Source organism: Manis javanica, chromosome 9, assembly GCF_040802235.1.
Source record: "Manis javanica isolate MJ-LG chromosome 9, MJ_LKY, whole genome shotgun sequence".
Classification (NCBI taxonomy): Eukaryota; Metazoa; Chordata; class Mammalia; order Pholidota; family Manidae; genus Manis; species Manis javanica.
The window spans coordinates 34,886,417-34,909,952 of NC_133164.1; the positions used below are offsets into that span (position 1 = coordinate 34,886,417).

Here is a 23,536-nt window from a genome sequence, read left to right on the forward strand (position 1 = left end):
GTCTAATGCTTTTTCAGCATCCATGGAGGATGATCATGTGGTTTTTGTACTTCTTTTTGTTGATGTGGTGGATGATATTGTTGGATTTTCAAATGTTATACCATCCTTGCAACCCTGAAATAAATCCTACTTGATAATGATGGATGATCTTTTTGATGTATTTTTGAATTTGGTTTGCTAATATTTTGTTGAATATTTTTGCATCTATGTTCATCAGGGATATTGGTCTGTAATTTTCTTTTTAGGTGAGGTCTTTGCCTGGTTTTGGTATTAGAGCGACGCTGGACATGTAGAATGAGTTTGGGAGTTTTCCCTTCTCTTTTACTTTTTGGAAACCTTAAGTAGCATGGGTATTAGTTCTTCACTAAATGTTTGACAAAGTTCAGCAGTGATACCATCTGGTCCAGTGGTTTGGTTCTTAGGTAGTTTTTTGCTTACCAATTCAACATCCTTGCTGATAATTGGTCTATTTAGATTTTCTGTTTCTTCCTGGATCAGCCTTGGAAGGTTGTATTTTTCTAGAAAGTTGTCCATTTCTTCTAGGTTATCCAGTTTATTAACATATAATTTTTCATAGTATTCTCTCATAATTCTTTGTATTTCTGTAGTGATTTTTCCTTTCTCAATTCTAATTCTATTTATTTGTGTAGACTGTCTTTTTTTCTTGGTAAGTCTGGCTATGGGTTTATCTATTTTGTTTATTTTCTCGAAGAACCAGCTGCTCCTTTCATTGATTCTTTCTATTGTTTTATTCTTCTCGATTTTATTTATTTATGCTCTAATCTTTATTATGTCCCTCCTTCTACTGATTTTGGGCCTCATTTGTTCCTCCTTTTCTAGTTTCGTTAATTGTGAGTTTACACTGTTCATTTGGGATTGTTCTTTCCTGATGTATTGCAATATATTTCCCTCTTAGCATGGCCTTTGCTGTGTCCCACAGATTTTTTGGTGTTGAATCATTGTTGTCATTTGTCTCCATATATTGCTTGATCTCTGTTTTTATTTGGTCATTGACCCATTGATTATTTAGAACCATGTTATTAAGCCTCCATCTGTTTGTGGGCTTATTTGTTTTTTTTTGTATAATTTATTTCTAGTTTCATACCTTTGTAATCTGAGAAGCTGGGTTGGTACAATTTCTGATTTTTTTCAATTTACTGAGGCTCCTTTTGTGGCCGAGTATATGATCTGTTCTTGAAAATGTTACATGTGCACTTGAGAAGAATGTGTATCCTGTTGCTTCTGGATGAAGTGTTCTGTAGATGTCCATTGGGTCTGCCATACATTGTTTATGCCTCTGTCTCTTTACTGATTTTCTGTTTGGTTGATCTGTCCTTTCAAGTGAGTGGTGTGTTGAAGTCTCCTAAAATGAATGCATTGCATTCTGTTTCCACCTTAATTCTGTTATTATTTGTATCACATGTGTAGGTGATCCTGTTTTGGGTGCATACATATTTATAACAGTTATATCCTCTTGTTGGACTGACCTCTTTATCTTCATGTCTCTTGTTACTTTCTTTGCTTTGAAGTCTATTTTGTCTGTTACAGGTACTGCAATTCCTGCTTTTTTCTCCCTATTAGTTGCATGAAATATCTTTTTCATCCCTTTGCTATCAGTCTGTGTATGTCTTTGGGTTTGAAGTGAGTCTTTTGTAGGCAGCATATAGATGGGGCTTGTTTTTTTACCCATTCAGTGACTATGTCTTTTGATTGGTGCATTCAAACCATTTACATTTAGGGTGAATATTGATAAGTATGTACTTATTGCTATTATAGGCTTTAGATTCATGGTTACCAAAGGTTCAAGGAAAATTCCCTTACTATCTAATAGTCCAATTTAACTCACTTATTATGTTATTACAAGCACAATCTAAAGATTCTTTTTTTCCCCTTTTTTCTTCCACCTCCATTCTTTATGAATTAGGTATCATATTCTGTACTCTTTGTCAATCCCTTGATTGACTTTGGGGGTAGTTGTTTGATTTTGCATATGCTTAGTAATTAATTGTTCTACTTTGCTGTGGTTATATTTCCCCTAGTGACATCTGTTTAGTCTTAGGAATACGTGCATCTACAGCAGGCCCTCCAGAATGCACTATAGAGGTGTTTTGTGGGTGGTAAATTTCTTAGCTTTTGCATATCTGAAAATTGTTTAATCCCTCTTTCATATTTAAATCATAACATTGCCAAGTAGAGTATTCTTGGTTCAAGGCCCTTTTGTTTATTGTATTAAATATATCATGCCACTCCCTTATTTTGAAAAGTCTGATGATAACCTGATGGGTTATCCTTTGTATGCAATCTTTTTTCTCTCTCTAGCTGCTTTTAAAAATCTGTCCTTATCCTTGATCTTTGCCATTTTAATTATTATATGTCTTGGTGTTATCTTCCTTTGGTCCCTTTTGTTAGGAAATCTATGGGGAAGTTTTCAGCAATTACATCCTCAATGACACTTTCTATCCCTTTTTGTCTCTCTTCTTCTTATGATACCCCTATAATGCAAATTTTGTTCCATTTGGATTGGTCACACAGTTCTCTTGATATTCTTTCATTCTTAGAGATCTTTTTTCTCTCTGTGCCTCAGCTTCTTTGTATTCCCCTTCTCTAATTTCTATTCCATTTACCATCTCTTCTACTGCATCTAATCTGCTTTTAAATTCCCCCATTGTCTGTTTAATTACAGATATGTGATTTTTTAATGATTGAATCTCTGTCCTCAATTCATCCCAGAGTTCTTGAATATTTTTCTGTACCTTCATGAGCATGTTTATGATTTTTATTTTGAAGTCTCTTTCAGGAAGATTGCTGAGTTCAGTTTCTTTTGGCCCTTTTTCTAAGGTTTGTGAGATTTTGGTCTGAACCAGGTTCCTATGACATTTCATATTTCTATGTGGCACCCTCTAGTGCCCAGAAGCTCTCATCTCTCAAGCTGCTCAGCCCCTGGAGTGATGTGAGGCTTTGCAGGGAAGTGACACAGGTGCCTGTGGAGAGGAAAGAGCTGTTTCCTGCTTCCTGGCTGCTGTGCCTGTCTCCACTCTCAGAACCAGTGGGCCGAGTACACAGGTGTAAGCCTCTGTTCTTTGTATCTGTAACTGCCATAGTCGGGGCCTCTCTCTGGCTGGCCTGACACCAGGACAGGGACTGCCAGTTTGTGAGGTTGTGCCAATAGGCCAGGAGGAAGGTGCAGCAGACCTCATTTCACTTTGGGGGGCCTCAGAGCTGAGTAGCCCGCCATGGGTATGGAGCGTCTGAAGCTCCTCAAAGTTCCCAACCTGCTGGGCATAGCATACCCAGACAACCTTGTCCACCTATCACTTCTCTCAAGCAACAAGCTCCATGCAAACCCTGCCCCTCCAGCAGCCCTCTCGCTGCTAGGAAGCCTCTCAGGCCACCCACCTTTACTTTGTCCCAGAGTGGCCAGATGTGGATCCCTGTCCTCCACAAATGTCTGTAATCTCAGTTTCTCCAAGTATTACTCCTGTCTTATCTTTCCAACCCCACTAATCTCCAGAGCACCATGCATGTAGGTTCGTGCGCCCATAGCATATCTCCAGGGCTGGTGTTCAGCAGTCCCAGGCTTCCAACCTCTCCCTGCTCTGCTTCTCCTCCTCCATTTGGTGAGCTGGGGTTGGGGAAGGGCTTGCATCCCACTGGATCAAGGCTTTGATATGTTACCCTGTTTCATGGTCTGCTCTATTCTCCAGGTTTATGCAGTCTGGTGCAGTGTTCTTTCCTATTGCTCTTTTAGGATTAGTTGTATTAACTATATTTTCTTAATATATGTGGTTTTGGGAGGAGTTCTCTGTCTCACCTCTCATGCCACCATCTTGAAACTCCCAGTTGGTATTTTAATCATCTGAATTGTGTCCCCTCCAGATTCTTATGCTGAAGTCCTACTTCCAGTACTTCAGAATGTGAATATATTTGGAGATAAGGTCTCCAAAGTGATAATTAAGTTAAAATTTGGTCATTGGGTGGGTCCTAATCCAATGTGATTTTTGTCCTTATTAGAAAAGGAAATTTTGATACAGACAGGCACCGATGGAAGACCATGTGAAGACAAATGCCAAAAACCACCATCTCCAAGCCTCAGAAGAAACGAACCCTGCTAACACCGTAATCTCAAATTTCTAGCCTCCAGAACTGTGAGAAAATGTATTTCTATTGTTTATGCTCATCAGCCAGTGATACTTTGTTATGACAGCTCTATCAAACTAATGAAAGCATCATTCTTCTCTGCTTAAATTCTGAAAAACTTGACCTGTGATTTTTAGATCCACAGTCAGAAATCAACCATTGACAGCCACCTTCTATTTTTGACTTACCCTTTGAGTCTCTGGCTTCTGATATCCAGTTCTGTATTATTCTGTTTGGACCCTAGATAGGGATTCCAGGGTTTACACTGCCTTGTGAATGGGTATTTTTCAATAATGCATCACATGGCTGTTTCTTCTGTTACTATTATGGACCCATTGATGCATAAGAAATCTGCCTCCTAGAGACGTTTTTTTTCTTATATGAAGTTAACCAATTCAGAATCAACTTTAGTTCCTGTGGTTCTTTAACTAGTAGACTCATGGTATACCCTATTTGTGGTTCCTTCTTGACTGAGAATATAAAAAAAAATTGGGGGCTGCTAATCTAACTACTCATACAGGCTTGACATTAATAATTTAAAGCTAGAACCTCCTTTGTGCTGTGAAGTACACGCAAAATTCAGCTGCCATATGATAGGAACAAATATACTGTAAATCAGTTTCTAAAAGAACTTTAAAGATATAAGGTGCTCTCGTACCATGGGTACATGTTGAAACCACAATGCTGTTCATATTAAACCTTAATAAGATTGTATGTCAATAATACTCTAATGAAAAAAGATATAAAGTGCTCTTTTGCCTAAAACTGAATGTACTTCATGTATGCCTGCCTAGGAAACACAGAACTTGTGAACTAAGCAGTGAAAATATGCATGCTGAAGCCACCTGTTCCAACTAAAGGTACAGTTGTTACCTTGCCTCAAGATCCCAAGTAAACTAGCCTTTGCAGAAGATAGCCATGAGGTCTCCATGTCATACGTGCTAAATCCCCAGCAGCAAGCCTTTACTTTCGAGACCTCAGTCATGGGGTTTGGCTGGTGCTTAAGCCGCATGAGGGAGTCTGTTCTGAATAGTACTTCTGTACCCCAAGTGGTTTCTTGTGAGCTTTGTTTGAGGTCCAAGCGACTTTTCCAAGCCTACAGATGTCCAGCACTTACTCTATAGCCTAGGCATCTTTCCTTAAGGTGATACCTTTTTTCAAGTTACTGCAGTCAGCACAGAACTGGTTTGAGCATCTTGCACAGGACTCAGAAATAAGAAGTCAAATGCTCAATTGTAAAAATATCACCTGGATAAACACAACCATCTTCCAGGTTTAAAATACTTTGCCCACACACTAAAATACAATGTCCACTGCCATACCTTCTGTTTCCACAGGGAGCCTTAATTGCATCCTTAGTTTTTTGTTTGTTTTACGTTTTAGAATATCCAAAGAGTGTATCAATGTTTAAGGTCTCGAAAATTTACTGCACAAAACTGCAAATATCCCAGGGAGGGACAAGACCTTGTAAAACATACATTTTTCAGGAAATCAATTAATAATAGGTACTTTCTGTGGGTAAGAAGAGTGGGGATTATCTTTTTAAATTTGAGTTAATCAATTTACCTATCCAAAGCAGAATGAATAAAGAGGTGTGGAGAGGTCAGAAAATACACTGATTGAAAACATTGTAATGGGTTTGGCAAAGAAATGCCTAGCTCCGCCTCCCAAGAAGTAACAAGTGAATAGAGACCTATCACTGAGGAGAACTATTGATGGAAGGACATGCAGAAACAGATATGTCAGTCTCCAGTTCTGCAAAAGTAGGGGATTAAGAATAAGTAATGCAACCCAGAGAAGCTTAAGGCAATAGCCAGAGAATCAAGAAACTTGGAAATAAGATTTAGAGTTGCCAGACCAGACAACAACCTTTTGTTCTATCTGTTTGAAAAGGTCAACATGGACTTTGATTGTGGAGATCAGTTAGGTTGTGTTCCAATTTAAATATCACTTTCAACCCTAAAATTCCATTATTGCCTTAAAAAAATGATATTCAAAACCAGCAACAACCAAAAACAGCTGCTTAATTTTAACTTATATTCAAAAAATATTTATTAAAGTTATGAAAACAAAATAGAATCACCACAATGGTTTGTTTAAGTGACTACCTAATTACCTTATAGAAAATTACCTTTTTTTCCTTAAAACAGCATGAGGCTGCCAAATCTACTCCTTAATCTCAAATTGTATTGAGGGGCCTCATGCTATTTGGCTTCTGGGATCCATTGCCCTTGTCTGCATCTGCTTTCATCCTCCTTAAACTCCTCTCAAAAGGAGCACGGAAAATCTACAATTCATGTCAGGGCACCCAGCCAGATTAGAAGCTGCCAAATATCAACATCAGGTTTTGTGAGAAAAATTAAGTTACTTAAGCCTTCTCTCTAGCACAGCAATGATGTTGGATGAAAGGTTATGCAGTTTGAATCTCTATTTACACCCTGCTAGGAAAAGATAATTTAGAAGGGAAAATGTGAAGTTATGATGTGATTTGGACATTTTACGGTAACCTAACCTTTTCAACTGCTATTCTTATTGTGTCTGGTTATCATGTTAGTGATTTTTTTTTTTTACTGTTTTTCTGCAGTTGTCACGCTGCAACACAGAGAGTAAAGTGTGAATAACCTCACATATTACATTTTAAAAGGGTTTTGTGGTTCTTTGCACATCTTCAATAATTCATTGTCCTGTGCAGAGAAAGTGTTGATAGGCATGTGTTTTCATTCTGTTAATTTTTTTCCTAGTAAGTGCTTTTAGATTTATTAATGAATAGTAAATTTAAAATTTGAGAATGAAAGCAGTCAGAAACCTTAAGGGATATACATTGAATGGGGCATTTGATTAATATTTTCAATATTAGTTTTGCTCATCAGTAAATGGTAATAAAGATAGTATATCCTCATAAATTTACTTTGAGATTTAAACAAATTAATATATGTAAAATTTTAAGAAGATACAGTCAGTGATAAACTAAATTAGTTACAATTATTATATTAATACATACTTAGAATTCCAAGTAAAAATTATACAATGTTAATAACAACAGAAATACTTTAAATGTTTTAGTATTCTGTGGCTTGAAAACCCATTTTCACATATATCAAATCATATGACCTTTATGGCATCTTCATAAAGATAATAAAAAAATGAAGATTCTAAATTTAAATTATGCATTCATCTATAAAATTTAAGAACAAAATATTTTTATTGCTTTCTCAAAGTCACTTGTTTATTATGAGAAGACAGAACTCCAGGATTTGGGCTACAAATTTCACTGCTCTTTGCTATGAACTCTTGCAGATCAAATGGACACCACAGTCAGAATTCTTCAGGGCACTTTTTTTTTCACACTATGCTGAGTGGAGCATGATATTTTTCTGCTTAACTAGTAGGTATAATTAGCTGATAGCTCTGTAAGTCAGGGGAAAGGAAATCTTGGGGCAAAATACCCCTAAAAACCAAAAGCAGTCAAAGGGAGAAATAAAGTTTAAAACCTGTTTATTGCTCACAAACTGCAGTCCCAGGCCCTCTTTCTTCTCTGCTCAAGCAGTAACCACAACACCAGCCCTCCCCCTCACCTCTCAGATACAGATAAGCCCTCTATTGCCCAGGTAATTACCCACTGATAGGGAGATGAACTTCTCCTCCCCTGAGGAAAGATGCAAATGCACTAAAGCCATACTTCTCTCCACCTCTCAATGCCTGTTGATATGCAGATGTACCAAAGCCAGGTGAGATTCTGGAAATGTTTCAATTTTACCCACAATCCACCCCTCCAGAAATCTCGCCTTACAATTTACTCAATCCCCCTCTTCTGACCAATTTAGTAACATGCAATAGCAACAGCAAGAAAATCTTGATAATCCTCAAGCCAGAGGATTCAGCCTATGCAGATTAAGTAAATGTACTTTAAAGCACAATCTCATACTAAGCACACAATACGTTTCCATACTTGTTTACTAATTCCTAACAATCATGCTAGACTGCACACAAAACTTTTACCAAATGTTAGTCAAAGTCAAGCCTCTCTTTAAACATTATTTTCTTGACAACAGCAACACAATCATAATTCTCAAGCCAGAGGATTCAGCTAGGTTCAAAGTCCCATGCAGATTAAGTCCAAAGCTCGTCCATTCCAGCCATCACATGGCAGCTGCAGCCAGAGGGCACATCCAGGATACAAGGACTGTAGAAGCAAATAACCATGATTGTCAGGGACCAATTTGCTGTTATTACAGGAATACACAGAAGGTCAGCTTCTAGGCCTTTACCCCAAGATGCCAGAAGAGCCAGCCATCGCCGATCCTTGTCTTGAAATGTCCAGGGCCATGTCCATTTTACTCCTAATTGCTGCACCCATCCTTGCAACACATGTCCAATAAAGTGGGTACTGAAGGGTCCCCACCAGTAAGATGGCAAACTTCCGGCTTCTCTTCGGGGTCCTCAGTTCCCGCCGGCGCCACCTGAAGCCCAATCACCTCTCACCCCCCTCCCAATCCCAGCACCTAGCCAACAGCCACCAGCCCCGTAGAAGTGACACCTCAATCAATCATGCCCCCTCCTATATAACCCAGCACCTTTCCCTAATAAAGCGGAACTCTCCGGTGAATTGCTGCTATGTGTCGCTCCTTTCCTTTCATTGGTGCCGAAACCCGGGAGACGGGACAACCCAATTGGGCCCCGTCTTCCCCCGACACCAGCAGCAGCTTGCCCTCGTCCTCTTTTTCCGGCGCTGGCTCATCACACTCACCACTCCTCTCTGGCCTTTAGGTAAGTTTTCCCCCCGGAGTGGGTCGCTCTTCCCTGAGCTATCGCAGTGCCATTGACCGTGATCGTCCAGCAAGGCCCTGACGCTCGGGGATGAGGAGGGAATTCTCCCCGCCTCAGGCTTTCACGGCTGCGGTGGACCCTCAGGGCCCTCCCCAAACAGCCATGAATCCCCGCCTCAAGCCTTTACGGGTGCGGCGGACGCTCAGGCCCCTCCTCCGACAGTCATAAATCCCCGCCTCAGGCCTTCACGGCTGCGGCCGACTCTCAGGCACCCCCCTCCAACAGCCATAAACAAGGTGACTCCTTTGTGGATGAGAACGCTCCCTTTCCCCCCCTCCTCCTCCTGCTCCGTCCGCCGAAAACGCCTAGCGCTAGGTACCTCGTGACTCCGGCACTCTGCCTTCTTAGGGAAGTCTGGGTGACGACCCACACTTCCCAAGAAATTCCGACTCGTATACGAGTTTCCGCAGACCACCAAGGATCATCGGGGATGCCCTTTGTCTCCTTGTGGTCTGCTTCCAGTCCGAGGATCTCCGTTCGTCTTCCCCTGTTTGTCTCCTTCTCTGTCCTTTAGCCATGGGAGCCTCCTCATCCCTCCCTGAAAGTTCACCTCTTGAATGCCTGCTTAAGCATCTGGCTACCCTCTCCCTGATGCCTGATATAAAACCAAAACTTCTCCGTAAATATTGCTCCCAAGATTGGCCGACATACCCCCTAGACAATAAAAACCAATGGCCTGCAGGGGGAACTCTTGATCCTAACATCACTCGCGATCTTTTTAACTACTGCCAGCGCCTGAAAAAATGGAAGGAGATTCCCTATATGGAAGCTTTCCGCCTCCTCCTCTCCCCGCCCCCTCCCAAGTTCTCCTAGCCTGCAAGCCGCCGCCCCCGCAGAAGCCTCCTGTTCACTCCCTTCCCCTTCTTCTCCTACAACAGCCCTTCTCCCTTCCTCCCCAACCATCTCCTCCCCCATCTCACCTCCTCCACCTTCATTCCCTGCACATTAAGCCTGAGCCTTTCAGCCCCCCTTTAACTAGGTCCCGGGGGCCTCCTCCGTCTTTGCCCTCATCACCTGTTTCTCCCCTGTTAGGGACTGCCTTTGTCTTCTCACATGTTTGCAGGGAGAATGGGAAAGCACCTTCCCCCATGTCTGAACACAGCATGGTAAAGCACAAGCTAGAGAACAACCGGTGCAGTCCTTAGAAGTTATCTGTCCACAAAAACATATCTTGCCAAGACTCCTCACTCTGAAAATAGGGAGACCTTGAAGATGTGTAGAAACACCGCCCCTGCTTCTAAATATGCCCTTCCCCCACTTGCAGATGTGGCAGGAATGGAGAACAAAGAACATTCTGTTTACATATTCCATAAGTAATTAACTAGAGCCCTGCTGCAGCTCAGTTAGTAGAGCATGGGACTCTTAATTCAGAGTCATGAGTTCAAGCCCAACTAGAGCGGCAGAAGTAAGCAGCTGGGCTGCTAGCTGGCGACATGTGAGTCCGATTCTATCTTTCTTTATTTTCTTTGCCCCCCTTCTGCACTTCAGGACCTGCTCGACTAGGCACGGCTAGACCGCGTCACACCCCCACAGACTGAGCCAGAACCCTTCAGTCCCCCTCAGACTCAGTCCCAAGAGCCTCCCAAAATTATCGCCCCCCTCCGGGAGGTAGCAGGATCCGAAGGCAGCGTGCGCGTTCACATCCCTTTCTCCTTAAGAGATTTAGCCCAACTAGAGAAACGCCTAAGTTCCTTTTCCACTGATCCCATGACATACATCAGGGAGTTTCAATAGACCCTCCAGTATTACAGCCTCACACATCATGACATTTTCATGCTCCTGGCCAATACTCTCCTCCCTGAAGAGCGTAGACGAGTTTAGGACTTCACCCAAATGCAGGCTACTGAAACCCACAGGACTGACCCCACTTATCCCCCTGGCCCCACTGCTGTCCCCGAACAAGACCCACACTGAAATTATAACACCGCCATGAGTCTCCGCTCTTGAGATATTTTTGCCTCCTGCTTAATAGCAGGTCTGAAAAAGGGCAGCTTGTAAAGTAGTCAATTTTCAAAAGCTCCAAGACATAATTCAAAAGAGAGATGAAATCCCCTCCGAGTTCTTAGACAGACTCACTCAAGCCCTATTACAGTATACCAGCCTGGACCCAGAAACACCTGAAGGAAGACATGTCCTTATGACATATTTCCTAGCTCAAGGCTACCCCGACATTAAAGCTAAACTCAAAAAGTTAGAACAGGGCCCCGCTACCCCACAGACTGAGATCCTAACAGTGGCCTTTAAAGTCTTCCATAAGCGGGAGGAGGAGAAAGAATGCCGTAAACAAAAGGCTGATGAGGCCAATTTCCAGATGTTGGCCCAGCTGATAAAACCACAACCTGGGCGCCCCTCTACAAACAAGCCCCCCCAAGAGCTTGTTTCAGTGCAGAAAAGAGGGACATTGGTCAAGGGCATGCCCCTCCCCCAGATCTCCTACCACCCCATGCCCAAGATGCCACAAAAAGGGCCACTGGGGGTCTGATTGCCCAACCACCCGAAGGGGAGGCTGGATGAACAACCCCCAACCTAAGCCCGCCGTAGTGGGGCTGGGAGAAGAAGATTGATGGGGCCCGGGGGCTTCTCGCCCGACCATTTCCATCACCAAACAGGAGCCCAGGGTTACTCTAACAGTAGATGGTCACCCCATCTCCTTCCTCCTAGATACAGGAGCCACCTTCTCAGTCTTGTGAGAATACCGGGGCCCTACCACGCCAGCCATTACTCCTATAGTCAGAGTAGGAGGTAAACAGATTTTCCCATTAAACCCCCCACCCACCCTTTTATGCACAATCCAAGACAATCCCATACCTTTCTCCCACTCCTTCCTGGTTATGCCCCAGTGTCCCATCCCTTTACTAGGACGAGACATCCTTTCCCTCCACGTTTCCATAACTATATCCACTCCCACAGCCCCCAGTACTCCCTTTCTGATGGCCCTCATAGCCGACGACCCCCCTCTACCCAATGAAAGCTCCAGTTCTGCCCTCATACACCCTGTAAATCCCAAAGTTTGGGACATTACAAGCCCCTCCGTGGCCCTATGTCTCCCTGCCTCTATCAAATTATGTGACCCCTCTCAGTATATCTGTCAGGCCCAATACCCCCTAACCACTTCAGCCCTCATAGGCCTCCAACCCATCATTCAAGCAGACCCACTCACTCCCCATTTAATACCCCCATATTAGCTGTTAAAAAAACCAACGGATCTTTCCGCCTTGTCCAAGACCTTCGCCTCATCAACATAGCCATTGTCCCTATCCATCCCTTAGTTCCAAATCCATACAGCCTCAGCATCCCACTTCTCAGTCCTAGATCTCAAAGACCCATTTTTCTATCCCTCTAGACCCCTGCTCCCAAGATTTTTTCATCTTCACCTGGACGGACCCATACACAAGACATTCTAAACAACTCACTTGGTCAGTTTTGCCACAAAGCTTCCGAGATAGTCCCCATGTTTTTAGACAGGTCCTAGCTCAGGACCTCAAACAGTTTCATCATGATCACTCCAAGTACACCTTATAATACATAGACAATCTTCTACTCTGCAGTCTCTCGTGGGAACAGTCTCAACTTGACACTGCCTCCCTACTTAACCTTCTAGCTTCCAGAAGTTACCGAGTATCCCCCGTCAAAGCTCAAATCTCTTCCCCTCCTATCACTTACCTCAGATTCCTTCTATCTCAACAAAGAAAGTCCATTACCTTAGACAGAAAATGGCTCCTCTCTGACCTGCCCATTCCCAAAACCAAGACAAAAATCCTTTCCTTTCTAGGCCCTTTCTAAGCCTAGCTAGATATTTTAGAACATAGATCCCTAACTTCTCCCTGCACCCTGTTGGCAAGACCCCTATACAACCTCAGCAAGAGCCCCCCTAAAAAACCATTATCCTCCTCACCCCGACACTCCTTCATTAAGCTCCGTCAAGCCCTTGTGGAAGCCCCAGCTCTCCATCTTCCTGATTTGTCAAACCCCTTCTCATTATACATTCATGAGAGGTCCAGTCAAGCTCTAAGAGTCCTAGGCCAATATTATGGCCCATCTTTTGCCCCCCAGTAGCTTATCTCTCCAAGCAATTAGACCCCACAGTTCGGGGATGAGCCCCCTGCCTACGAGCATTAGCCGCTAGACAGCTCTTGCAGGAAGAAGCTCATAAACTGACATTCAGGGCGCCCCTTACCATTCTGTCCCCACATCACCTAAAAGATCTCTTAACCTACAAAAGTTTACAGACTCTCCCTCCCTCCAGACTCCTGACCTTACTGTCCTCTTTCCTCCAAAATCCCGTTCACCCCCTTTGCCATCCATACCCGAATCATGACTTTTTCCTCCTTTACTGCGCTCTCGCCTTTTTTTCCTCATTCCTATTGTCTTCCCCACCACCCCAGCCTCCTTTGTATGGCGATTCAAAGTCAGAGAGACTTACACACAGCATCAAACAAAAGTTACTGCCCTCATTGCCACACCAGACTGCCCTCTGAAAAGCTGCTCTGAGCCTTTATACCTCCACTTTCCTCCCTCCACCGAAGTGTTCACTAGCAGCTACCCTTATTCTCCCTACCTCTGCTTCCTCTATGACCAAAAACAAGCCTATTGCAGGTGATGGCCAGATACCTACGGGAGATGTCCCTACTAGTCTTGCACCATTCACTACATAGGTAACTTCCAGTACCCACAGTATTACTCCTCCAACCGTTTCATGAAATATCCCAACAGCTCATTCTCCTTATCAATCCCAGATCCCTGGGACTCTCGATGGGCTGCCAGAGTCACAGCCTCAGTTTACTATGGGGAGTCCTCGACCCCCCACAGTACCCTTCATATCTCTCGAAAGTATGTTCCCTCTCATTCCCAGATCTCTCAAGTTGCATCAGATAGCAGACATTCCGAAAAAGTCATTATCCAAACTCTTGATAGCGCCTCTTCATCTTCTTATCCCCACCCCTCTTCCCATTTCTCCTACTCTTCATTACAGCTCATTCAGGACACCACCATCTTTCTCAACCACACCCTTAACACAGCCAATTGTTTCTTGTGCGCATCACTACAGCGCCCACTGCTGGCCGCCGTGCCCCTTAATATTTCCAACTACTCCTTCCATGCAGAAAGACAACCCCTCTGCCCCCTGGCAGACATACCCCTATGGGAACCAGAATACGCAGATAATCTCACCATCCACCACTGTGTAGGCCCAACTCCACCCCCCTCCAGTGCACTTCACTGCCTCTCTATCTACACCCCTACGTCCGGCTCTAAGACTTTTACGCAACCGGGGCACTTCTTTTAGTGTAATAGCAGTCTTTTCAACTCACTGCCTCTCAACTCCAATACACCCTGCATTCTCGTCACCCTAATCCCACAGTTAACACTTTACAGCATGGCAGAATTTCTTGAGCTCCAACCTCCCTTGCCCTCGCGCACAAAAAGAGCTGCTTTCCTTCCCATCATGGTCAGTAGCTCTTTGATCACCTCAGCCATTGGGGCAGGGTTTTCGGGAGAAGCCTTGGGTCACTCTCTATAGGCAGTTAGAGATCTCAACGCCAAACTTGAGAGAGCCCTGACATCCACTGCCGATTCTCTAGCCTCTCTCCAAAGACAGGTCACTTCGCTAGCTAAAGTCACCCTTCAAAACCGGCGGGCCCTAGATCTGCTTACAGCCGAGAAGGGCGGCACCTGCGTCTTCCTCTGGGAAGAGTGCTGCTATTACATCAACGAATCTGGCATTGTAGAAACTGACATTACCAAACTCACCGACCTTGCCTCCAGTCTCCACTCTGCTTCCAATTCCAACCCATTCTCGTCAATACAACAAACCCCCTCCTCACCTGGCTCTGGCCCATTGCAGGCCCCATAATAATCATTCTTCTCACCTGTCTCTTCTTACCCTGTATAATAAAGTTCATCAAATCCCAAGTCGGAAAAATCTCTAATCAAGCTTTCAACCAGCTTTTACTCAGAACTACCAGCTTCTGGCCACAGAAGATCCCTCACCCTCACGTGACCTCCTCACCACATGCTGAGATGGACCCCTCTCTCCACTGGAAACTGTTCCTGGAAACAATAGCCGCAGACGCCTGGCTCCTGACACCCATATCCTCTTGGCCAACCTATGGTTACAGGGAACCTTCACTGATTTCCAAACCTGAAGAAGTCCACATCTACTCGTCCTTACTGCAGGGAGTCCTATCAACCCTTTCCTCCCAATCCTCAAGCCCTCACTCCCTTCTCCGCCCCTGTTCAGCAGGAAGCAGCCAGAGAGAAAGCAACGTCCACAAACCCATAGAGGAGAAAGGGGGGAATGAAGGGTCCCCACCAGTAAGATGGCAAACTTCCGGCTTCTCTTTGGGGTCCTCAGTTCCCGCCGGCGCCACCTGAAGCCCAATCACCTCTCACCCCACTCCCAATCCCAGCACCTAGCCAACAGCCACCAGCCCCGTAGAAGTGACACCTCAATCAATCATGCCCCCTCCTATATAACCCAGCACCTTTCCCTAATAAAGCGGAACTCTCCGGTGAATTGCTGCTATGTGTCGCTCCTTTCCTTTCAGGTACCTCTATTGCTCTCAGTAACCAGCGACCAACCATAGGCTGCAGAGAGACACTCTAGGCCTCTCTTGGTGGTTTTTTGATCTGCACAATGTGCAGGGCACTCCTTCCAGGCTCTGCTGACTTCTTCAAAGGTGAAAAACAAGACGCACCGATGGGCCCACATTGTCTTTTGAGGTGTCTGTGCCATGCCACTCCATGGCCTTTGGGTCCAATCTTGCACCCACCCCGTGATGGGATAGGAGGTTATTACCTTGGTCGGAGCTGCTCCAGCAATGGGCTCTATAGCCAGCAAGGCATGGTACACAGCAGCCAGTTGCTTCAAGGTGACCTGGAGCTCTGCTCCTTTCCATGGTTGTGGCCAGGCTCTGGCCGGCAGCAAGAGCAGCAGCAGTGGCAGAAGCAATAGCCTTAGGTTCGGGCCACAGGCCAGGGTCGGCATGGCCAGCAGCAGTGGTGGCACCTCCACAACCACACGAGTGTAGACACATGTCCCTTAGTGCGAGCGCCACTTCTCCCCATCATTTCTTGGGGCGGCCCTCCCAAAGGTTGCACCCATTATGACAGGTTTTGGGTTCATTGGAACCCTGCCAACGTTCGCCAATTGTAAGTCTGGGGAAAGGAAATCCTGGGGCAAAAACCCCTAAAAACCAAAAGCAATCAAAGGGAGAAATAAAGTTTAAAACCCATATATTGCTCACAAACTGCAGTCCCAGGCCCTCTTTCTTCTCTGCTCCTGCAGCAACCACAACACCGGCCCTCCCCCTCACCTCTCAGGTACAGATAAGCCCCCTGTCACCCAGGTAATTACCCATTCATATGGAGATGAACTTCTCTCCACCCCTGAGGAAAGATGCAAATGCACTAAAGCTGTACTTCTCTCCATGTCTGAATGCCTGTTGATATGCAGATGTACCAAAGCCAGGTGAGATATTCTGGAAATGTTTCAGTTTTACCCACAGCTCCAAAAATACTTATCACTGTGTATTTGAGTATACACATGGTTTTTATAAGATATCCCAGAAAAGAGGACTGATACAAAGTTTGAGATAGAATAAAATCAGAGGATAGATAGACAGACAAGCTGTAAACCAAGTGGCTTAGTCAGTGAATAAAAGAAAGGAAGGGGATAAAAGGCTTTATTTTATCTATGAGTGGAAGCAACAGATTTTTGTCAGAGGCAATGGAACTGATTTGGTAGCTATCATTCAGGATTTCCCTTAGGTCGTTAACCCTGTGTGTATGTGAATGTGTGTGTTTTCCTTATTTCCTTATATACACTGACAAACACAGTATTCTTGCCTCATTTATTTACTTTTTAAAAACGTTTTCTGAATTTGGGGGGATACATCATTATGGAAAACTTTCATCATTTGTTTAACTTTCTCTAGAAATAAGTGATCTGAGATCCTAAAGTATTGCTAGCAAGTCAAATTGTCAATATTAATATGTCTCATCATTTTACAAGCCACAGCCCACGGAGTCTATGTCCCCAAAAGATTTAGAAGATCTGAGACTATAGAATGGGTCCCTTAGTGTCTCAGAAGAAAGAGACATAGAGGATTATGAGATAAAATATTGCAAACGTTTCTCTGTATGCTTTCTAAATCATTTATAAATTCAAAGATGAAAGAGGCAAAAGGACAGGTTCATTATGCTGTCTTGTTTTGATCCCATGTCTCCACTAATATTTCATAATGGGCAACTGCACCAATTGGTTCAGCATTGTGCTTTTGAAGAATCAAGTTTCTTATTTACATTTCAATGAACTGTATAAAGCAAGATGCATGAAATGATTGTTATTCTAAAGCAATTGGGTAGGGCAATTTAAATAATAAAAGAAATTAATTATGTAAATGTCCGGCTATTCTCACCATTCAGCCTCCATGAGCTTCAGCAGAGAATAGGAAAAGTTGTGCATCTTTTCCTTTTTCAATACCTATGAGAGTGGTATTCACTAGAGCTCAATGGCTCAGTGAAACATACATTGCTAAAAATAAATATGCTAGAATATATATTGTTTAGAAAAGATTACATGAATCTAACATTTATAAAAACAGCATAGATGTTAAGGGTTGAGCAATGGAGGTATAATTTTAACAATAAAAGAACAGTTTATAAAGGTAATAAGAAGGTACCTTTTTATAGCATCTACCATAGCTGAAAAGGAATTTAGGGATAATTGAATCCAACATCTTCACCTCAGACAGAGATGCTGCTGTGGAGAAGAGGCTAAGCTTCATGCCTAATGCCGTATAACTGGTTAGATGCAGCTCTTTTCCAGATCCAAGGCATTCGTCATGGAGACCAGGTCACTTTACTGTATGTCACGGTGAGACAGGGACCATGAGTGTAGTCAGAGTAGGGGGAGGGCCTCCGGAAAAAGCAAGGCATGATAATTACAGTCAGAGCAGTGTAACAACATGCAAGGAAACTGTTAGGCTGGAGAAAGGAAAAACAAGGACATGCAAACAGAACAGAGAGATGCCATAGGGGGAGAACAGACCAGACCCCAAAGTCTGTGCCATATATGGAAAGGGGTAACAGCTCTCCCTGAATTAGATCCTGATGTGCCAACTAAGACCCAGATGTCAGCCTCCTCCCTCTTGGAAGGAAAAAAGTTTCTAGTTGACTATTATGTCACCTTTAGCCAATCATACCTCTCAACACCCCTTAGGATAGCTTGCCCACTCCTCCCCCTCCTAATCCCTTATAAGCGCCCACCTCCCTAACCAGGTGTGACTTCTCCAGCTTGTAGTACCCAGGCCCCAAGAACATCACCCAGGGGTATTTAAATAAATTACCTGGCCCTTTGTTGCCTCTCTTTGCCTGCTTATTCTGGCTAGAATTTACCTTACAGAAACCCCCTACAAGAACTCCATGTTAAACATTAAGCTCTAGAGTCATTCTTCAGTGAGATCAGTTGATATTCCCCAAATAAAGGAAAATATCTCAGCATAGCCCTTGTTTTTATTAGGCTAATCATTTATAATCACATGTAAGATTCACTTTAGCATGCTAAAAGGGACTTAATGTCTCATCAAGGACAAACATTCTAAGACTACTTTCAACAAGTCCACACCGCTAAGCCCTGTATCACATTCTCCAAAATCCTCAACTGCCTATAAATTCCCTAGACAATGTACTGCCCTGAGCTCTCTTGTCCCCTCCTGGCATGAGCTAGGAGCTCTGCCTTCTCACTTTATCTTTAAATAAAAGCCTCTCTCTGGCTCTCCTACCTTGATTGTTTGCTAAGTTCATTTTTGACTCCACAAATAAGAAACCTGGCATCAATAGCTGAACTTATTTGAATGATAAAATTGTTTTATTTATTTTTAAATAGTGAAAATTCTGCTAATAGTTTTTATTTTGTGATTTAGAGAGACATTTTTCTGATTCCTAGTTTTTACATGCACCTGAAAAAAAAAATCCTTCTGTGATTTGCTTAGGCAGTCCATGAATCCATTGGTTTATGTGTTTCACAGGCCCCTGGGTCACAAAATACTTGCCTGTGTTTGTAAGATGCCTGTAAAAATCCTTAGAAATGGCTTACACATTCTTGTATTTCTGAGGAAAGTAGAGAGGAACCAGAGGTAGTAATTTTGAACAACGTGTACTTGAGAATGACAGCTACAGGAGCACAGGAAAAAGGGGAATGGAGGCAGTTTTTTTTTCTTCTATGACATGAGAAAACCTATTTTTTCAGGAAATCAAATTCACTTAAATATATACTGAACTTATAAAAAATGCTAGGATATTAAGTGAGTCAGATGTGGTCTCTGCTTTTAAGTTACAAACAATTAATTGAAGGTTTCAGGAAAAACATGAAGCATAATGTTAACAATGAGCACTCTGAGAAAGCACTTAGAAAGTACATGGCACATAATTAGTGCTAAGCAGATTTTCTCAGACACTAAATTGGAATGAGACAAACTATTAATGCATGTAGAGTAACACAATGAAAGGGGCATTTATAGTAGGACTTTAATAAATAGGTAGGATTTTAACTAATATAACTTGATAGAATGAACAAATGAAGGAAGCAGTGTGTGGAAAATTAAGAAGGCAGAAAAAATAGGCACTCTGGTAAGCAAGATTAAATATAATTTTGAAAAGAACTGTTCATTTACATTGATCATATACAGTCATGTAAAGAATGTAGGTATGTCATCTCTTACCTGAAGTGAATAATAAATTGACCCATATTCTTAGTCTGTTTTTATTTACTCTGTAAAATTGCTTTCAATTTCACAATTGTGCTTTTTTTGGTAATGTAGACCTAAGTACATAATGATAGTCTTTTATACATAGTAGTTTTTGCTCTCCTTTCTCATATTTCTTGTTTTTATCATTAGTATGTTAACAGCATTTGCACTGTTTATATCTTTAGAGACTAAGCATGACCTGTAAATTTCCACACTTGCCTTGTAACAGCCTACCGAATGGTAGTAGACTTTTATACTCAAAAAAAAAAAGGAATCAACTTTTTCTTACTGAAGGACAGATCACCTTAAGTGGAACAATAGTTATGAAAAATTGAAAAAAGCAAAAGTAAAAGCCCCAACCTAACAGCACATGTTGCTGTTTCTGAAAAATACTGCTGTGTATGTTATGTATATACATACATATATATATATATATGTGTGTGTGTGTGTGTGTGTGTGTACATATAAAATACAGCCCATTTATGAATAAGTGTGTATATTAATCAACAACATATAATTTTATTTACAAAATTGTCAATAATCCCTCTTGGTGCAATTTAAATTGTGGGCAACTGTATAATTATTACTGTTGTTTAAACAATGTCTTGAATTCAAAAGTTATCTTCTCATTTGTACATGAAATCATTCAGAGACTTTTTATTCTTTAATTAAATTGATTGTAATATTTTATAGTGAATATATTGTTTTCTTGAGTAGACTCAAGAGACTTCTTGACATTGAAATGTCTCTTTAATGAAAAAATTTCCACAGACCCTACTTGATAAGGGCATAGGTATAGAAATGGATTGATATCAATTGATATATATATATATACAATATGTAATGGCATTCATATTATAAGAAGCCCCAAAAGGGAGCCTATATATATATATATATATATATATATATATATATATATATATATATATATGTGGGGGGTGGGGGGTAAATTTGCAATATTTCCAGAATCTCTCGCCTGGCCTCAGTACATATCCGTATCAGTAGGTGTTTCAAGAGGTGGAGAGAAGTAGTCTATGTCCATGTGAATAGGTGATTACAAGAGAGGGTGGGGAGCGAGTGTGCACCTGGACCAGAGAGGTTTGGTGGGGTCTTTTTGCAGTCAGGTAGTGAGAGACACGTGCAAGGAGGAGTCAACAACTCTTGTAGGCAATAAATGGGTTTCTCCCACTTTATTTATCCCTTTTACTGATTTTCAATTTCAAAGGTTTCTTTGTACCAGGTTGGGAACATATTTCCACCCCACCTCCCCAGGAGTTACATTTGCCGATAGTTGGGAGGACATCTGAACCCTAAATCTGTCTTAATGGGCACTATGCTTGGGTGGGGTGCCCCTAGAGATGGTGGGGAGATACCCAAAATCCCCCTATGGATGGTGACAAGGCCTCAGTGGTTGCTGCGGTGGGAGGTGAAAACTCACACTTCCTTCTGGCAACAGTGGGTGGTGCAGCTTCACCTGGGAATCCCCTATCAGTGGGACTTCCACTGGGGAGCCCCTAGTGGGGAATTGGTCTAGGGTAAAGCACCTTCTAGAGGGGTGGGCCATTCTCCAGAACAAAGGAAGGGTGGAGACACCAGAGGCTGTGGAATTAGCCCTTCATGAGATAGAAGACTGCTTAGAAGCCCTGAGTGGCCATGTGGTGACCAGGATTGTGAGATGTTTGTTTTTCAAGGTATTGGAAAGAATCATTAAGGAGAGAAACACACTTTCACATAGCTTGGAGGACATGGGCAATGACATATGGAATTCCCTTAAGAGAGACAGTTATTGAGAAATCAGGTCGCACTCCTGAAAGATATGCTAGCAACGAAGGGGCAAGAGTTGTGGCAAGACCTATGGGCCTCTGGTCCAACTAAGACAGTTACCGTATATCATGTGACTAGCCATTTGCATTTTGAATTCCCAGGGAATGATGAAGCAGATACATTGGCCCAAGTGCGTTGTCTAGAAGGAAAGCCTGCCTCTGGTGTAGCCCAATGGTTGCATGTAGGACAAAAGACAATGTGAACTGTAGCCCATCAATGGGGCTTGCCATTGATCTTGGAAGAAGTCAGCAGAGCCCAGAGGGAGTGCCTTGTGTGCTCTAAGAGGGACTTACACCTAGTCCTGCAATAACATGAGACAATAGTAAAGGGGCCGATACCCCTTGTCAGGTGGCAGATAAGACTGCCTTGGGCCTCTGCCCTTATCAAAAGGACAATGGTATGCCATGACTTGTGTGGACATGGCTACTGGACTATTGGTTGCTTTTCCTGCACATCATGCAGATCAGAAAATGACCAAAAGTGTCCTAGAGTTCCTCTTTGCAACCTGTGGCTGGCCACAGGTGATTGAGACCAATAAATGCACCCACTTTACTGGACATGCATTACCAGAATGGGTGCAGCAATTAGGAATAAAGTGGAAGTTTCATGTACTCTAAAACCCTACCAGGGCAGGCATGACAGAGATGTACAGTGGTTTGTTGAAATCTGGCCTGAAGTTGGACACCAATAGTCTATGGGGCTGGTCAGTTCACTTGTGGACATTGTTATGGCATTTGTCTTATAATTAGCCCCAAAAGGGAGCCTTGAGCCCTGTGGACATGCTAACTCACATTGCTTCCTCTCCTATACAACTGTATGTACAAGCCAAAGAGGAGTTATTGAAGGTAGGATATGGCCAGCAGAGCAACATCGTGCTGCCAGTCCCAGCTGCATTAAATCCTGGAGACCCTGTTGAGTGGGCATATCCCTGGACATCTCAACATATGGACCAGTGATGGCTGTCTTTTCTGGCACCTTGGGGAAAAGGCCTGGAAGCTGGCCTTCTGTGTGTTCTGGAGTAGGATTCACTCCAGTAGGATTTATATGGGATTCACATATAAATCAAGTATAAAGTCAAATGAATAATCATATCTGACTTGATTGTTTATAGTTCATGATGCGTGATCAAAACCCGAACAGTTTCTGTGATATGACTGCCCTTGCATTGTTCACCATGTAAGAACTTGTTCACCATGTAAGAACTTGTTCATTATGCTTCAGAAGATTGGAGACTGTTGAGAGTTAGTCTTGGGGTTGATTAATGATTGTGTATTGAGTCTCCTATACAGAATTTTATTGTTGTTAACCACCATTTGATCAATAAATATGAGAGGTGCCCTCTCAGCACCAGTCTTGTGCTGTTAAGCCTTGAGTCCCCTGGCTGGTCCTTTCAGATCTTCGATATCTCATCATGTCTCTTCCCTTATCTACAGGTCAGAGGCAAGGAAAGACTGACACTGAAGTAACAGCTGAGTGGCCCCCAAAGATCATAGTAGTGTACCCAAAATGTCTGGGAGATAAGAGACATACTAAGAAGTTTTGTTTTATCTTTATGGCCAATGCATGTACCTCCCATAGCCCTATATATTGACCCATCTGTAACTTCCACAGGGAGACAGGTAAAGGTCTGGTATACTAGACCAGGATGAGATCCCATTCCTGCCACTATCCTTTCACAGGATTACTCTCCTGTATGCATCCTACCTGATGGATGTGACTTGCCTATGCTGGTATCATTGAAACATGCATCTTATTGCCCTTAAGCTTATTTTCTTGTATAGTCCCTGTGGTCTGGACCCATCCCCTGGCTGCAGCTACTGCATGATGAGTGCACTAAGCTCCCTACTAGTTCAACTACCTGGCCTCTTGTCGAATGGGCAAGAGGACTTAATCTTAATCTTAATCTATGGACTTAATCTGCATAGGACTTTGAACCTAGCTGGATCCTCCAGTTTAAGGATTATTATGATTTTATTGCTGCTGTTGTATATTATTAGTCT

The 23,536-nt window shown here is 42.8% G+C and overlaps 1 protein-coding gene across 6 annotated transcripts in view; it reads left to right on the forward strand.

Moving 5' to 3' along the window:
- Positions 1 to 23,536, forward strand: part of LOC108397109 (ubiquitin carboxyl-terminal hydrolase isozyme L3-like) — a 211,672-nt gene that overhangs the window by 30,468 nt on the left and 157,668 nt on the right. For 3 of the 6 annotated variants that reach the window (XR_012121051.1, XR_012121050.1, XM_073212534.1), the window contains one exon: positions 4,012 to 4,902. The exons of 1 other annotated variant lie outside the window; for it this stretch is intronic. Coding sequence is in view for 3 of the 5 variants with exons in the window: in XM_073212534.1 (XP_073068635.1) it covers positions 4,012 to 4,026 (15 nt within the window). In the remaining 2 variants the exon portion in view is untranslated. Of the gene's footprint in view, positions 1 to 4,011; positions 4,903 to 4,931; positions 6,217 to 22,361; positions 22,975 to 23,536 lie in introns of those variants that run through there. 2 more of the 6 variants (XM_073212533.1, XM_073212532.1) reach the window with 2 other exon arrangements.